The sequence below is a fragment of the Tyto alba genome, unplaced genomic scaffold (genome assembly GCF_018691265.1).
Source record: "Tyto alba isolate M040663 unplaced genomic scaffold, T.alba_DEE_v4.0 Super-Scaffold_9, whole genome shotgun sequence".
NCBI classification, from domain to species: Eukaryota; Metazoa; Chordata; class Aves; order Strigiformes; family Tytonidae; genus Tyto; species Tyto alba.
The window spans coordinates 31,294,177-31,312,081 of record NW_024881330.1 but is presented as its reverse complement, the minus strand read 5'-3'; the positions used below and the strand labels follow the sequence as shown (position 1 = coordinate 31,312,081).

At 43.0% G+C, this 17,905-nt stretch overlaps 1 protein-coding gene across 1 annotated transcript; it reads left to right on the top strand.

The window, feature by feature from the left end:
- Window positions 1-10,687: 10,687 nt before the first annotated feature.
- On the top strand, window positions 10,688-15,992 carry LOC104363177 (fatty acid-binding protein 5). Its single transcript, XM_033007933.2, has 4 exons — window positions 10,688-10,975; window positions 13,754-13,926; window positions 14,864-14,968; window positions 15,095-15,992. Exons 1-4 carry the CDS (start codon window positions 10,900-10,902, stop codon window positions 15,143-15,145), a joined length of 405 nt encoding a protein of 134 aa, XP_032863824.2. The 5' UTR covers window positions 10,688-10,899; the 3' UTR covers window positions 15,146-15,992.
- The last annotated feature ends 1,913 nt before the right edge of the window (window positions 15,993-17,905 follow it).

Here is a 17,905-nt window from a genome sequence, read left to right as displayed (position 1 = left end):
GGGAAAGCTTTATTTAGTGTTTTTAGCCCCATGTCCAACCCTATTATTTATTAAGGTAAGTGCTTAGGTGTCTCATCTGTATTGCAAAGCTCTGTGGGTTTGGGAGGGTTGATCTCACCTCAGGTTGTGCAGGTGAAGGTGTCCACTGCACACGTATTTCATGTGCATCAGTTTTGTTCTAGTTCCATTTGTAATGAAAATGTAATTAAAGTTCCAGTTTGGAGAATTGCAGGTGCAGTGCTATCGAGAGGCATTAGTTCTACTTGTCAGCAATCAGATGTCTGACTTCTATAAAGTTGTAGTACCTATATTTCCGAAGTTGATTTGGCAGCAGATTTAGGACACAAATCTGAAACTAGTTTTGCCTTTCTTTTGCCAAACTTTGTCAATGGACGCTGTCCTTTCTGAAAGCAACATTGTTTTACAAGGTAGTTCTTTGCAACTTCTTCAGCAGGATGCTGAAGTCCAGGTGATACCTTGCGTTGGAGAAGCAGAGCTGTGCTAAAGACATTTGATATTTTATGGTGGCTTCTTCCATGTGTTTGCGACAAATAGACTGAAATAAGATGATTGGGGCAGATGGGTCAATGAAATTTAGATGTAGGAACAACAGATGTAACTGACTTAGTCTGGGATGGATACCTTACCTGCAGTCTTACCCTTTCTTTTATTAGACCACCAACTCTTCTGAGCGGTTTCAGAGTGCTGAGCTCCTGAACCTGCTACTGAGCTCCCTTCTAGGGGAGGAGTTATGAGAACATTGGAAAGTGTTTGAAAGGCTTTTACATCCTGTCAAGCTAGAAGAGTATCCTAAAAAGTGGACCAACTAGAAATAAAGCTGAATGCAGGGGTTATGCGGCAACAGAAGAGTATTGTATGGCATGACTTTACTTGAAGAAGCCTTATGGGGAAAGAGAGAATTGTTCAAGGGGAGAAACTGCAGAATTATTCATTCCCGGGTTAATCATGTATTTGTATGTTCAAAATCTCTCTTCCTTAACATATCAGTGATTTTTTTTTCTTTGTTTGTTTTTTAGGTTTTTTTTCTTTTTTTCTTTTCGTTTGTACAATGATGTCAATGTGTGAAACTTGTGTTTAAATGTGAAGTACTTACATTCATCTTAAATAATTAGCCATCTTGTAAGTACATAAAAAGAGTAAAATGAGTTAAGTAATACTAGGTTTCTATAGTGTTTCTATTGGCCCAAGATTGGGGTTTGTGTTTATGAAGCGAAAAGGGAGTAAATGAAGATCCTAGTTCAGGTTTTTTATAGCCAAAGTAAATTCTTAGATAGGCATCTTGCTCTGTAAAGACATGCTCTTACTAGGTGCTTTCATTTCAACCCAGTGATGTTCAACCTTTTTGCTTAGGTTAGGCCAAAGACCTGAAACGTAGCCGTTGAGAGATGACTGACAATTCAGTGGATGAGGTGTTAGCTGATGCTGCTTTTGCTGTGTGTGCCAGTAGCTGCAATTTGCAGTGGTAAATCTCTGACATGTTTTGTGCATGAAAAAGAAGTAATGACTAGGATATGGATGTGTAAGATAAAAAGGTAAACATACAGGACAGAAAAATAAAGCTAAAAATGTGCGTTTTCAAGACTACAATATATTGAAGTGATACAAACAAGCAATATGGGCAAGGAGGTTCTCTAGTGATTATTATGCTAATACATAGAAAATTGCACTCACTGTACTATGTTGATAAAGGTGCAAATTTATTTTTCAAGTATGTTAAAGATAATCTGTAATGAATTTCTTCTCTATGCATTTAAATAACTTTGCTGCAAGCTGTTCATACAGTATCAATTTCTGCTGCTCTCTGATTGACTGAAACAAAGCCGAGCGACCTGCTGCTCTGACATCTTCCTGACATGCACAGTCCAGGGCTGGGGATGGTAGAGGGTATTAAGGTCAGTCATGCAGAACAAAGCGGCGCTGGGTGAGCATTGACTTTGCATGTTATTATTCTGTAGCCCACTAATCTTGATTGCTATACCCCACCAAAAATGTAAGCGCTTGCCTAAATATAAAAGGAACTGGAACAGGCCCTAAGAACACTAGGATTAGCTAAATACAAACACTGTGTCCATGTAAGGTGTCTGATAGCAAGTGATGACATTAAAATGTTTAGCTCTCTAATGCCTGGAGATGTAAAACAATGATTAGAATCATCTCAGACCCGTTTATCATACAAATACCTATTTATTGCTTCTTGTCACTGTGTAGGGAAAAGAGTCCTGAAACAGATGAACGTGCCATTGTCATGGCTTGAGCTCAGAGGGCGGCTGAGCACCATGCAGCCTGGGGAGGGAATTGGAGGGGTGAAGGGGGATTCGTAGTTAGAGATTAAAACAATTTAATAATTGAAATAAAACAATAGCAGTAATAGAAAGCACAAGCAGATAATGCACAAGGCAACTCCTCACCACCTGCTGACCGATACCCAACCTGCTCCCGGCTAGCGATCCCGAAATACCAATATACCGCAGTTGCAAAGCCAGAAGCAAGAGAGAACCCCCCCCCACCTTCCCAGCCAGCCTTCCTTTATATACTGAGCATGATGTTGCACGACATGGATTATTTTATTGGCTAATTTGGGTCCAGTGCTCGGGCCGTGCTCCCTCCCAGCTTGTACTCCTGCGCAGGGGCAGGGCTTGGGGAGTTGGAAAGTCCTTGATGTCTCAGCAACAACTGAAAACATCAGTGTATAGTCAGCATTCTTCTCATACCAAATCCCATGCTGAATCCAAAACACAGCATTATTCTAGCTACTAAGAAGAAAAATTAACTCTCCCAGCTGAAACCAGGAGAACCATTCAGATAACACTAGCTGCTCAGGGTACTCCCTTTTCAAATACCTGCAGCATTGTTTTCAGAAAAAGATAATGGTATCTTTTTTACATATTTCAATGGGGAGCAGCAGTGTTAGTGAATGTTTCTGTAGCACGTTTTAACTACTAGCTGGCCCAAGTAACTACAAAATTGCAATGTCCTGTTGCCTTTCTTATAAGGTAGAAACAAGTAGAAACATGCTGTCAGAGGTAGTTCATGCATGACAGTGCAAATTCTGTTGTTATTTGTGAGGATCTCAATTTGGGCAATTTTGTGCTACATATTGTAGGAAAACCTGGGTGCAGTACAGTATTGCTGTGCAAACCCCACTAGAGTGGAAGATGCTTTAAATCTCGATTATTTTGAAAATGCTGCAATCTAATACATTTTTGCTGTTTGTAAGCATGCAAAAGGTGTCATTGCCAATTTCAGAAAATTGCCCACAAGTATTTGCCCTGTTAGATGTGGAAGAATGTGTTAGTTTTGATTGGTCTTTTCTAGTTCTTTACTTCTAGTATATATGAGTTCTGAATGACCAAGGAGTTCATAGGGTGTAAGGAAGTGTGTCCCCCCCAAAAAAATTTCCATATCCTTGGATGGTATTTAACAGTTCTCAAGACTTTTGCTCCCGAATGTAACTTCTGCATGCATACTCTCCCTGTGCAGGTGTACGCACCCCTTACAGTTTAAGAATTGCAATTTAAGAATTGCTGCCTTACTGCCCACCTTATCAGCTACGTGTGTGACCAGTTTCCCTGGATGCCGGGTCCTGCTTCTCTGCTGGGTCACCTTCAGACTGACAAGTCACTTATCAGCCCTGCGTGCCTCTCTTGACTGCACTTCCCTCCCCTCCCTTCTCATTCTCCTGGCTTAACAGCCTTTTTCCTTCCTGGTACTATTTGATCTCATCCAGTCTCACCTTTTCCCCCTGGAAGGCCTGAGTCACTCTTCTGAGCCTTTTTTATTGTCTGCCAAGAGCTTGTAGTAGCTTCAAGCAGCCAAGGTGCTTTGCTCCTGGTAGACCACTACTCGTTCTCTTCTTTTTGCTCAGCCTCGCTCTGTATGCTGAGAAATGTTGAGACAGAGCAGCATGAACAGTTAGAGGTGCTACTTTGCTTCTGATCATCATTAACAACAAATTGTTTTTACATTGAGCTGGCCTTCTCAAGATTTTACAGAACTAAGGCTGTGCCCGGAGATAGATGTTAGAGGCTTGAGGGCAAAGGAGTTGCCGGCCTGTTTTGATCATGTCTTGTTAAGTTTCAAAGTGGTACTTGAAAGCAGAGTTAAGGTGAGCGTAGAGACTCTGCTTGGCTTAAAGCAGTCACCCACGCACTGGCAGCCTTGCCAGCAGAGGTTACTAGCATATCAAAGGAGATCTCTGCATTGCACTTCACTGGATGAGGCGGTTTGGCTTGCTTACATATGAAAAGAACATTTCTTTCAAGACAAAATAGCTGGAAAAGTCCACCAGCAGACCTGTTTGTGAAGGAAATGCTCTGTCAGTAGGAGCAAAGCCTGGGAAAGAGGAGAGTCTGTGGACAGGTTTCACAACTGGGGCTGGCAGTCCCTGCAGGAAGTTCAGAGGACAGGCAGGAGGCAACGCAGCAGGTTCCTTCCTTACTCACGCACTACTACTCTTTCTTTTGACCCCTCCACCCTTTTTCAGCGAGGGGTCAAAGACCAGCCTTACTGTAAAAATACCATGGTCAGCATGCAAAGCCGGCAAATTTGTCATCTCAAACGCAGTTCTTGCACAGATTCACTGAATTGTCTTTTCACTACTGGTGAGTCTGAGTGGTTCAAATCACTCGCATGAATAAAATAAATGATAATTATTTTAACGGAATTTTTAAAGTCTGGGTGGGGCTTTATAGAACTTGTCTTTAAAACCTAATTCTTGAATTTCAAAGTATTTACTGGAAATGGCAAATTTAAGAATCGGATGATTAATTCTTCCTTTCCTTCACATAGCTAGATCGGCATCAAGTTAAGCTTCACACAAAAGAAAAAGAGCTAGAATCAGTACCAGAAACTATCTTGTATTGGGAGCATAGGAAAAAATCAGGGAACTGCAGTGTAATTTCTTACCTCCTTATAATTTTTCTCTGCCCTAAGTGTTAGATACGTAAGATCATATCTTGAAAAGGAATCAAGGATGTAGACTGAAATACCATGAGGCTTTTCAAGTCTGGAGGAGTGAACTGGAGAAGACCTGCCAGTCCTGCATGGCTGCCTAAGATGCCAGAGGCAAGAATTTTCTTAGAAGATCTTTTGAACACGAGTCATGTAGCCAACACACTTGGCAAACTTGCTGTGTTGGCAGTGGGAATAGGATAATAGTAAAAAACACCTTTAGCTTCCAAATGTTTTCTCCCTAAATTCTTCTACAGTCCATGAAAGAGGAGGTCTTTTCTGAAAGGTGAGTCAGAACTGGAAGCTAATGCTTGAGTGACCCCCCCGGGAGAGCCTGTCTCTTCCCACTGGGTGCAGGTGTGAGGAGACTCCTTTTGGCAAAAGCTAGCCTTCATGGGCAGCACCCTGGGGATCTATTTCACACCTAAGCCCTTGTTGCCCCGGGATGAAGTCCTCTGGGACTGATCTGGCTACACATATTCCTAACACCTTGTGACAGGATTTTGCTCAACACAAAGAGCAGCAGTTGCAGTCCCTCTCACTCCAGGCTACTGGGAAAGGCGTTGGTAATCCACATTGCACTAAGACCCTTCCTTTGTAGAAGAAGTGTCTGGCTCTTCTCTCCAGATTTCTGTAGCTCTGATGCTTTCCTTGGTGACATCCTGGGAATGAAAAGTAGTGCAATCATTGTAACTATAAAACTTTTTTTCCTGAGGTTACCTTCACAGTGGTCGATTAATATCCTTAGTAATGAAACTCATAATATGTAATCAAAAAAATAATGCTAAAACTTTATACACCCCTTCCAAAATCCAGTAGGCAAATCTGTAATTTATGATTCTAAATTTAATAGGCTAATTACTCATCACTGGTTGAAAAAAGTTTTTTTTTTAATCATTATTTCATAGAATGGTTTGGGTTGGAAGACACCTTAAAGATCATCAATTCCAACCCCCCTGCCATGGGCAGGGACACCTTCCACCAGACCAGGTCACTCAAAGCCCCGTCCAACCTGACCTTGAACCCTTCCAGGGAGGGGGCAGCCACAGCTGTTCTGGGCAACCTGTTCCAGTGCCTCACCACCCTCACAGGAAAGAAATTCTTCCTAATTTATTCCAAATAATTTTGCCATTCATTGTCCTTGCTCTTACATCCTGTACTTACTGTTCCAGACCACACAGAAAGGACAAAGTGGGGGGGTTTATATGGCTTTATTGATAGAGCTGTGGGATAATTTTTTGTACAGCTGAGGTTTCTAAAAAGCCATGTCAGAGTAATATCTTTCTGAAAGTCCCCTCTGAGCAGGTGTCTCCTGCTAATATGTTTTTGTTTCATGCAGATCAGAGGCCTTTTTAGTGCTAAAACTACAGCTCTTAACAATTTGTAGTCATTTAACACTGTAATGACTATGCTGATTATCAAATTCTCAAGATAAATAAAAATATCTTTATACTAATGTGTGGATGTTTGTTATTCAGGGTAGATACTGCTGCTAAATCAAGAGGGTTTTTCAAAGCTTCCGAAGTTAGACACAGGCTCCTGTATCTGCATTCACTGTGAGCTGGGCTGGAACTGTTATCAGGTCATTTTTGTCTGGAATGAGGAAAATGAAGCCTGGAGTGCTCTTCCTGGTCACTGCAGGCTCTGGAGCTTCCTCTCCTGTCATTGAGGCTGGGTGCAACGGGTGAGCTGTCACACCATTGCCACCGTAAACTTTGCCCTCGATGTAAGCATTTCCCTTTAAACTTGCTTTGAACACGCTGCTGACAGCGGCCAGGACATGCGCTGAGGTTGCCGGTGCGTTAGTTGCATTATAGTGATGCTCCGTGGCATCAGCAAGGATCGGGGCTCCAGCTGGCTCGGCACTGACTGTGGGCACGTGTCCCCAGCTGCCGGCCACCCAGAGCAGGCGCAGCAGTGGTCAGATACACAGCGAGGACACCTCAGACCCATGCTCCTTAGACTAAGCCAGTACGGAGAGTAAGATGGCTTTGCTTTGACTTGAAAACTGAGATGTATCGCTCAAAGCTTGTTGATAAAACACAGTCTATGTCCAGCTCCTTTAGCTCAGAGGCAATGAAATGCCAATACGTTAGAAGACCTTATGCATACTGACATACAAATTTAAACTTGCAGGTTCGTGTGTTACTTCATAATCTCTGGTCTAGTATTGCCCAAGCAAGTAGCTCCTGAGCTGGAGTAAAGCTTACCTAGGCCAGCTACGCAACCATAGCACGTGTTTCATCATGTCTGCCCAGTGATGACATGACTGGGAAGGGAAAACAGCACTTGTACAACAAGGAAACAGAAACAAAGCTGTGCTACCTATGCAATTTTTCTCATCCATGCCTCGGGGGTGAGTAACTATTATTTATGGACTGCTTTAATTTTTTTCACAGCTAGGGATAGGCTGAAGAGTAAAATTCGGGCTGCGGTGTCCAATTTTCCTGGCAAGTTTTTAAGGCTTTCTTAGGAGGTAAACTTGCCTAGAAGAAGCCTACAGCTTAGAGAAGGTACTATATATACGTGGTATGTCTGTATACTAGAAGGAAAGTGAGATCCTCCCTTTCACACAGTAAAGCAAAGTATAGCACCATCAGATTGGTTTCCTTCCAAGTTAAACATATGGGCAGTTTAATGAGTAAAGGTCTAGGGAAAAAGTTACACCTCATATGTGACCTGATCAGCGATATGTTGCAGACTAGGAGGTGGTGCTCTGCCCTGCCCTGCCCAAGAAGCAGGTATTATGACTCTGAAAGACAAAATACGGCTTACCTTGCATTCAGTGGGTAATGCTATGGCTATATGAAGAGAAACCTCAAATACTGCTGGCCACAGCTTGCCAACTCTCAACACCAGATGAAGCATCACTGCACGATGCACGCTTGCCCAAAGGAGTAGAATGAAGGTCTCTGTGCACTCTTTAGCCTTGGTCTTTTTCTTTGCACTTGGTAATGAAGGACTGTAATATCCTCCCCTCCTACGAGGCACAAGGGCTTGACTACCTCTGGAAAACATTCACCCTGGCAGACCTAAGCTGCCAAGGTGGTGGCTGCTCCCAGCTGTTGCTACGTGCTTTCCGTGCACCTAATTTCCACTGACAAATTTATACTTGTCATTGTAAATTTGATTCTCCTTCTCTTGGACAATGTATAGTCTAACGTGGAAATGAACAAAACCTCTGAGAACTCCAGCTGTCTGTGCTGAAACAGTAATATGTGGCATGAGGATTCAACTCTTCCCATACGAGTACATGTATTTGCTGATTCTCTTTGAGTGTATCTAGATAAAAGAGGAGACTTTACACACAGAATATGTCTGACCGTGATGTCAGCCTCAAATCAGGCAGGAATTGGGATTTACAGAGATGGATCTCTGTGGCCCAAACATCACTGAATAGCTGACCATTTTATTTTGGCTCCCAAAGTAAGAGCCGTATTTGACCAATGTATATGTACAGTACTGCCATAGTAAAAAATAATGTATATTTTGCAGCCCAGTCCACTTGTACCATACCCAGAAGGATACATCTCTAGTCACTTCATTTGCTATGTAAGATACCAATTTCAGCAGTATCCTGTTTCAAAGAAGTTTTGAGATGTGTCATTGACAGTATCACAGACAGTAATCCATATCACCAGAATAATTTGCAAAACATTAGATTGTTGTAAAAATTGAGAGAGATTTTTCACTGTATGCCAACAGTCTGCATTTCAGAAAAGAGAGATAAGATTCTCTTTTCTTCTTGCGTCTTAATGAACTTACATGCCTAGGCCTGAAAAATTTGTAAGGAGAATAAATCAAACCAAATGACTTGTGGGAGGATTCAAAAACATAGCAACGTTCTGTACAGGTAAGTAGCTGGATCTCCATGTACTTCAGATCCAGGAATATTGTCTCACCACTAGATGGAAATAGTGGATTTTACATCTTCTGCTGCGTTATCAGCACTTATACCTGAACACTATTTGCATATGGTAAGCCATCTGCAGGTAGCACTGCAGAAATGCGGATCTGAGATTCTTTGCTAGCATACACAGAGTAAAGCCAGGATTTCTATTTCTATAAATTGTCCCTGTTTTACAAGACTGAAGACTTCCTAATTCCTGAAAGATGATTCTGTTTTAACCCTGATGTAATTGCTTTTAATTTATCCTTTCTGTAAACAACCAGAAAAGAAGCCTCTTGCATGAGACAAGGAAAAAAACAAAACAAAACAAAACAAAAAACAACAGATAAAAGTTGAAGGAAGTTGAAAGTCTTGTGTTTCAATGTACCTACTTAATGACAAAAAAAAAAGCAACGTGGCTTGCTGCCTTATGAGCAGACGCTATAGTGTTGTTTGCATATTAAAAGCAAGCATATAGTCAGAGAAGTGGAAGGTAATTAAAGGCAGCTCAGTGGGGAAGGATAGTTAAACAGAAGGATTTTTTAAAAAACCTCAGTTAAAAATGAGCTGATTACTTAGTGTATGACAAATCTGACCTTTTCTAGGAAACTTCAAACTGATTCAGGTTAACTTGGCTAAATTGTATCACTGCAAAGTGTGGAGAGAGGTGTCCTCCTTGCACCAAAACATTTGGATTCACGTCACCTTCTCACATGAAATGCTGGAACCAGCACGGAGACCTTGCTTTCTTCTCTGGTTTTGACACCTTGATCTCAGACTCCTCCACAAAAATACTAGCAAAGAAATGTAGCCACAGCTACTCCATCAAAAGACTCCAGGCACCAGGCATATCTTCAGATTTTTATTTTTCTGGCCAGGAGAAAGCAGCTATTTCATCCAGTCTGATACAAGGCCAAAAGGGGCAGAGACTGGCATAACCCTGATGTTGGAAACAAATCTCAGGGATACATTGGAATCAGGATTTCTGTTGTGACTTCAAAATAGCAGCTTTCACCCAGAATATGACCGTAAATCTCTCTGTTCACCTGACAGACTTTGACAGAAGATTGGCCCAAACCTTATGCGGCCTGGTCACAATGTATATTTTATGATGGTACTTCTGTGCCAGTGTACAGTAATGGCAGTTGCTGTGTTTTCCTTTGAGAAGTAGGAATTACAGTGTCACAGTTCAATACACACTAAAACCAAGGTATCAAATCTGCATTTTTCCAGTGCTAAAGCATGAAGCTGCATTGAGGCTCTGATTTTTCTCTGTGTACTGCAAGCACCTGCGTTAGTTCTGTATTTTGATTGACCTTGTTTGCTACCTGATCACTGTGTGCATGTAACCGGGCTGCTCCCAGGTCGCAGCAAGCTACGGACCTTCAGTAATAGGTGATATACTGGCAGGATTTGGGGGATGCTGGAAAGGCCCGCAAGCAAACCCCGATGAACCGCTTTGGGATGCTGACTCCTTATCGCTCTGTCTCTGTGCCACATGATGTTCGCTCCTGAATTAACCATAAAAAGCATGATATGTAATAAACGGCTTAATTTATAACTCGGTGCCCCACGCTTAAAAACACTTCCCTGGACCCCAAATCCTGGAGACTGGTTTTGGACCCCAGGGGTGCCGGAGCACGGCGCACTGGCCTCTTTCTCTGCAGTGGGTGCTCCTTGGGGTCAGAAGAAGCGGGCTCCGGGCCACGGCATCCCCCGGCGGGGTGGCTTCGGCACCGCTTCTGGGGCGCAGACGGCGAGTGCGTGGGGGTGTGGGTGTGTGTGCGTGTGTGTGTGCGTGTGCGTGTGCGTGTGCGGGAGGAGGGCGGGCAGCGGCGCGGCGTGCCCGCTCTTGCCGCCGCGGGCGGGCCCGGGCGGGCGGGGGCTCGGCGGGCGCGGGGCCGGGGCGCGGCGGGCGCCCCATTGGCTCTCCCCGCCGGCCCAGGCAGCCGGCCCCGCTATAAAAGCGGCCGCGGCCCCCACGGCAGCCCGTCCTCCCGCCTCCGCGCCTCCCCAGGGACACCGCCAGCCCCGCCGCCATGGCCCTCGATGCGTTTTTAGGCAAATGGTGCCTCGTCTCCAGCGAGGGCTTCGACGAGTATATGAAGGAGCTGGGTAAGGAGCGGCCGGCTCTCCGCCTCCGGGAGGGGGCAGGGAGGGATGCCGGCCCCGGGGACGTGCCGCTGCCGCCGGCCGGCGAGGCTCTGTCCAAGGTCCGCGGCGGGCGCGGCCCCGGGGGGGGGGTGGGGGTCGGTCGGTGCGCGGCTCCGGAGCCGGGCCCGGGGCGGGGGGTGCGGCTGGGCCAGGGGCGGGGGGCCGGGGGGGCTCCGCGCCCTCCCGGCGCCGGGCGAGGGAGCGCCGGGCGGGAGCAGACCCTCCCTCCCGGGGCAAGGCGCGGCCTCCGGCTCCGCGTCCCAAAGATGTCGGCAAGCCTTTTTTATTTATTTTTTTTTATTTTTATTTTTGTTTTTTTTTTTTTTTTTTTGCCCCGTAACTGCCGGGAGGCAGGTGCCGGTGCCAGCGGGCACGTTCCCGCCGGCCGGTGCCGCGGCCGCCCAGCCGCCCCCTCCCGCCGGCGGCTCCCCGGGCGGGGCGAGCCGGGGCAGCCCGGGGCGGTGGGACCCGCGGGGCCGGGGCTGCCGCCCCGTGAGGTCACCTCGGGGTGTCTGCTCGTGACAAAGCCAAACTGCATCAGCTGCCGGTGGGTCACCGGCAGCTGGCTGCGCTGCCGGGGGGCTGGTTGCGTTCTCCCGTGGGTAGCAGCTTTATCTCGGGGGGATAGTCCTGGCTTGTTATCCCCCCGTTTCCAGGTTGCCCTACATTTTGCAACACAAAGTTACTGAATCGAGGGCAGACCTAACACCAGGAGCCGCCCCAGCAAGCTCAGATTTCCCATTTCCCCATGAGCATCCTGGCCAACAGGTGATTGACAGATAGCTTGCAATGTCTGTGTAGCCCAGGAACTGTTGTTTTCTGCAATTTATTCACTGCTGAAAGCTGGGATGTTTTCTCAAGAGGTGGAAGATGTGGCCTTGAATGTCTTTGGGAGGAGGGGAGGAAGGAATTTTGGTCTTATGCTCTTCATGTGAAATACAGAAGGCATTTACGCTCTGCGGGCAGTAGCGGCTGTAGATGTATTTTGTGAGGCGTGTCAATATGTGATAGTTACGGTGTGAGAAAGCCTGGACCGAGCCCTTTGGGAGACTTTGGAAGAAATTAATGAATTTTAGGCTCGGCTCAGTTCAGCCATGGGTTAGGATGCTGCGGTGCTCCTGTCTAACAGCTAAGGCTAGACATGTACCAAGTTGCAACTTCAAAGTAGGAATTAAGTGCTGCAGCTGCAGAGCACCTCCCATGTGTAGGCAGCAACTGAGTATTGTTTGTTTGGGCTTAGGTCGCAAATTTAAACCGGTCACTTTTCCTTTTTATAATTGCAATTTAGGCAATTAAATTTATTCTAAGTCACACTTTAGGAGCCAGTCCTTTATTGGGATCTTACTCATGCTGACTACCTAGGAAACTCTCTGCCTCTCCTATTGGTGTACCATAAATGAGATTCTTCAAGTTCTGCTTGGTCTGTATAAAAGAACATTCGAGGATAAAGAAGTTTGAATTTCCCTTCTTGACATGTGGAAAACATACGTGTGGCTCATCTCTGTTTAGTTGGATCCCAAGGTGTAGCTGATCAGAACTCAACGATTACTCTGGACTGGATATCAGCAAAGGGGTGGGTGGGGGGTCAGTGTGACAATTTCCAGTTCTAGTCAGAAAAGCTGGACTGAGGAGGACTGGTTTTTGCTCTGCAGGCTCAGGCTTAAGGCTCAGTCCTGGACTCTCAGTTGGGTCTGGAGAAGCAGTGGCTGGGAAGTACTTTGTTATTTCCACCTCCCAAGGAAACCTTTGTCTTTGCTTCATGGCCTCGGCCCTCACCCACGTATCCTGTACACTCCAGAGGAGGGCTGTGCTGTTACGTGACAGTTTCTGACTACACCAGCTGCAGAGCCCAGACACGCACTGGCTCGGTGGCACTGTCTGCTCCGTTTGGTTGCCTATCAAATCTTGGTTCAGATCTGCACTTTCCAGTTTGATGGATTCACGTCTGTTGCCTGACTACCCTCTTACTCATATCTTCATCCTTCAGATCAAAAAAGACTCGAGCAAACCCCTCAAACAGTGCATGCAGGGGCTGAGTCGGACTGAATCTTTTTTGATGAGGATTTTTGAGGGCTGCTGTCTCCAGATGATGAATTTTCAGTCATTCGCAAAGTTCATTTATCTCATGGTCGCTTTTTTTTTTTTTTTGTGAGTAAGCACTATTTTGTGTGATCGTGATTTTTCCAATTCCCAAGTCCAGACTTTGGATACAGGATGTAGAAGATGAAATTTTATTAAAAATTATGTGTTTGCAATTGTGTACAGAGTGATGGAAGAGTATTTACTGAGAAATTTGTAGTAAATATACAGATGGATTAATCTGTCAATTAAAAATCATCTGTAGAGTTTGTAAAGTGTTCAGAAGTTGAAGGGAATAATTTTATATTAATTTAAGCTTTTGTGTCTGTTTTCCTATTTATTGGTTTGGGGTTTTTTCTGTTTGTAAAAATCAGTGCTGAGTTTTGGGACATCTGTGAGTCCTCTAGAGGGCAAGATGGATTTAACTTTAGTTCTCTGAGGAAGCAAAAGAATAACCCTGCAAATAAGGTGTTTTTTTTTTTTTTCCTTCCTCATCAGTGGATAATTTAAAACATCCTCTTTCTTTGTGGCTCTTGAGCTTTGATTCTCAAGTGTACTTAAGTGCCTAATTAAATGGGAATTAGGTATTTGATTTCTTGTGTGGCCCTAAGCCTTCGGGTTTAACTGACTTTGTGACACTCTGTGCCTCTTGCCTTGCAGGTGTGGGTATGGCCATGAGAAAAATGGGAAGCATGGCCAAACCAGATGTTTACATTATTAAGGATGGGGACACAGTCACCATCAAAACCGAAAGCACCTTCAAAACTTCACAGTTCAGCTTCAAGCTTGGCGAGAAATTTGAGGAAAATACATTAGATGGCAGGAAAACTCAGGTTAGTATACTAAACTTTCTATCAAAACCCCACAATTCTTTGCACGTTTTACAGATGGAGATGCTATTTAAAAACTAGTTTTGACATCCACACTAACAATGCTTTAGTTGAACAGCTGTCTCTAAGTCTCATTGAAATAAACTTTTTTTTTTTGTGGATTAAGCAACTTCCAAAGAGGGAAAATGCTGAAACCAATAATGTCTTGTGTATTTTGTTGTTTTCAATTTGTAGCAGAAGCATTGTGTTAGCAAAACCAACAGACCTTTAAATCCCCGTTAAAGCCAAATGCTACTTCATTTGAAACCAGTGGAAAAAATCCCATTGATGTTTAATCAGAGGCAGTTCAGCCCTAGGGTTAACCTTTCCGCTCACTCTCGTATTTATGTAACAAGAGAGCCTGGTTCAGTGTGCAATGGGGTAACAGACACACAAGGCTTACATGTGAATCACAGTCCCTAATCTCCAGTTTTAGAAGGCAAAGAGCTTCTTGCTGCACGAGTAGGGAGAATGTTCATCCAAAAGTAGGTTAAACACAAAGAAGCCCTCAAATGTCTCTCTCATTCCCGTGTGTGAGTGCTCTCAGTGTACCATTCCCCTCCTCTAGCCACACACTGGCATTTCATCTGTTACTGCAAGGTCAGATAAACGTTACACAAAAGCTCAAAGCCTGTGTACAAAGAGATGAACAGAGAATGCAGTCTGCTCTTGTTAATTGGAATTGTGCATGCTGTCAAAGGTCTGCCTGATGCAGGAATGTGTCGAGCAGTGAGGATCAATAAAACATTTAAGGTAATATCCTGGCTTTGTAAAAGTCAATGGCAAAATCAGTATTGAGTGAGCTGGTGTGGGAATTTTTCCTTTGGAATAAGTTGTTGGAAAGCCTCAGCCTCCATCAAATGTTGTGGGTAAAATATTCATGTTCGGCTTCTTCTTTCAGACCCTTGTCAGCTTAAAAGATGATGGGTCCTTGATTCAGGAGCAGGAATGGGATGGCAAGAAGACCATAATAACACGGAAACTAGTGGATGGACAGTTGGTGGTGGTGAGTTCAGTCCTGCTTTCTGATCCCTGAGTGCTGCTGGCCAGTAGCCTGAAAAGTAACTCTAAAAGATCTTTTTCCTTAGTCTGTACTGAGGTAAAATAATAAATCCATCTCTTTATCTTCTAGGACTGTGACATGAATGGTGTCAAGTGTGTTAGAGTCTACCAGAAAGCATGAGGACATCTTCATGTTCAGTAGGAATTTGCTGCAAACAACTCAGTTCAGTGGACAGAGCTCCTTTACACTCCATATTTTCCTTTTCCCTGTTTTCTAGTATTTCAATGGACTGAGTAGCTGAGTGCAATCCTTTTTAAAAGCCGTGGTGTAACTATTATGTAACTATTCTGAATTTATGAGGCTATGAAATAAAATTGTCAAATATATGAAGTGGAAATGTTGTTACTGTAGTAGAATTTTAAAGTGAGGTTTTATAAAAACTCAGTTTGGTTTTAGGCTCCATTACGAACTGCCTTCAGTTCAAGATACTGTAATATATGGCAACAAACAGTTAATAGCAAGCTAAATTTTGACCCCTGTCCTTAATGGCTAAGGTAGTAAGATCTCAAATAGAAAAGACATTCAGAGTTCAGGCTCTAGAGTTGTTTCTAACTTGCATGTTACAAAGTCAGTAGAATTGGGTGGAGATTGGGTAAGAGATAAGCTTTGGTGTTTAAGTAGGAGAGTGTATTTTCAAGGATTATTTTTTTTTTTTTCATGTTTCAAACCCACAAATTTCTCATCTGAAAAAACAGATAATGGTGAGCCAATGGGCATGATAAACTTAAGCAGTCGTATGTGCTTTTCTAAAATGAAGCCTTATTTTGAGAAGACTGTTTGTTTTCCTAGCAAAAATCTTATTTTCTGTCTAGTAACATTCAAAAAATTAACCAAAATCTACTGAAATACTGCCTAAAACTTAAAGCCTCATTTTATTTTATTTTTTTTTTTTTTTTAAACTGGCTTGAAACACCTAGCAATGGAGTTTATATGCTTTAAAGTGCCATAATAAATAATCAGAAATATCTGTGTCTCGAGTATTACTTTTACATTGTTTGGGAAACAGAGCCTATGATGCTACTATTCTTCCAAAGAGATGTCAGATCAGACAAAATTTTAAAAGTTTAGGTGAATTTCTGTCACACCAGAGAAACATGTCCTAGAAGTAAAACTGGTGATAGGTGATGGGGAGATTTCTAATGGATTCAGAAGTCTGGGGGTTATGCAAGTGCGCACGTCCAGTTTGTAGCATCAGTCTTTGCAGAGCATGTTGCTACTTCAACCCTATTGATATTTTAGCTGCTCAGTACATGTATCATTACTGAGCTCATCCTAATAGCAGAAAAGCCTGTTCTTTTATGTTCATCCTACCAACCATGGAAAATGACTTTTCCTCATAATTTTGGACCATTTATCCCTTTCATAGTTTCCTGATTATTTATGATTTATCCCCTTTACCTAGGTCATCTGAAAGAATTTATAGCTGGAGCATATTTTTTGCAAATTGTTTAATGTTCTGTATGATAGTAAATATTTTTTCTGGTCCCTTAATGTCTCCTTTATGAGTTGGCTGATCTTCATATCACCTTCATTTAGTATTTTTCCAGACTTTAATGTGAACACTGAGGATCTATGCTGTGTTCTTATATGGGGCATTAGAAACAGATTTTTGTTGTTGTTATTAGGGGAAGGAATATCCCCCTAGAAACAGAAAACGAACTGCTCTGATGAGGAACCTGGTAAGTTTACAATCAGAAATACACTAAATAGTAGCAGGAGAATGGCTGCAACAATCCATGTCATGATATGAAAATCCCGCCTCCCTTCCAAAAGAAACATTACTGCTTTAAGGGGGACATTATGCCTTCTTTGAGGTCACTGGTCTATCACTTACTGCTGCTTGTTTACTCTTCTGATATGGGGTAGTGTTAATTGTTTATCTTTCATTTGAATGGAAAAAGCTTTCAATGTCTTTTATAGGACATCCGTTTTGATTACAATGAGATCACTTCTTGTAAAACAAAAGGCAGAAGAGTACCTTTTTAGACTGATTTCCTTTGGAAACAAGGCTTATAAAGTCTGTGTTTGTGTGTGTGTGCTCTCTGATTTCAGCCATATGTGAAGTAGAGGCTAGAAGTCCCAAAGATAATTATTCTTCCACAAATATCATGAAAATAGTTGGCCTGATGAGGGAGATAAATCATTAAAGTGCCTTAATGATGGAAAGACTGCACATAGAAAGGACACTGACATTAAATGGAAGAAAAACATTATAAGGCCTCTTGGCACACATAAGAAGTTATCCTAAATATATAAGTTGACCAATGGTAAGATGTAGATCAACAGGAAACTGCAAGTCTTTAGAGCTACTTCAGAACTACTTAGGCTCACATATTTATTTGCTTTATTTTGATATTCACTTCAGCCTATGTTACTGGTAACTTCAATGTAAGTGTGCTGTGATCCAGAACTGCCATATGTACAACCTGTTTCTATTAGATTAGATCATAGACTTAGAATGACAATTGTTTCATAGTACTGCAAGCCAAGACTTATAATGCTGAAGACTTGAAAATATAATTAATTTCCAAATTCCTTCTATTTGTTATTATACAAGCCAAAAGTTTTACTCTTCATAAAGCGTGTATACACAATGTTCTCATGAGTGTAGAATAACATTGTCCCGAGATTTGCGTAACTCTCTGTTCACTATATTGCATAACGTGGCAGAGAATAAGACTTCCGAGAACAACTGAAAAAGAAGAAATTAGGCATTAGCCAGGTAGGGCTGCTTTATAATGCTACAGAATTATGGAATAAGGAGACAATCTTAGTGCATGTTTTTGAAAATATTTTGGAGGTATAAAAAAAAACTTAATCATCAAACTGAAGCTGCAAATAAACTTGGTCAAATAGAAGCAGTTTCCATATCCACTCCAA

Bases quoted from the DNA above. Each gene is read 5' to 3' on its own strand.
- LOC104363177 (XM_033007933.2), top strand. From the start codon at position 10,900: ATGGCCCTCGATGCGTTTTTAGGCAAATGGTGCCTCGTCTCCAGCGAG. The intron at 10,976-13,753 runs GTAAGGAGCGGC...CTTGCCTTGCAG, and splicing joins CGAGTATATGAAGGAGCTGG to GTGTGGGTATGGCCATGAGA. The intron at 13,927-14,863 runs GTTAGTATACTA...TTCTTCTTTCAG, and splicing joins TAGATGGCAGGAAAACTCAG to ACCCTTGTCAGCTTAAAAGA.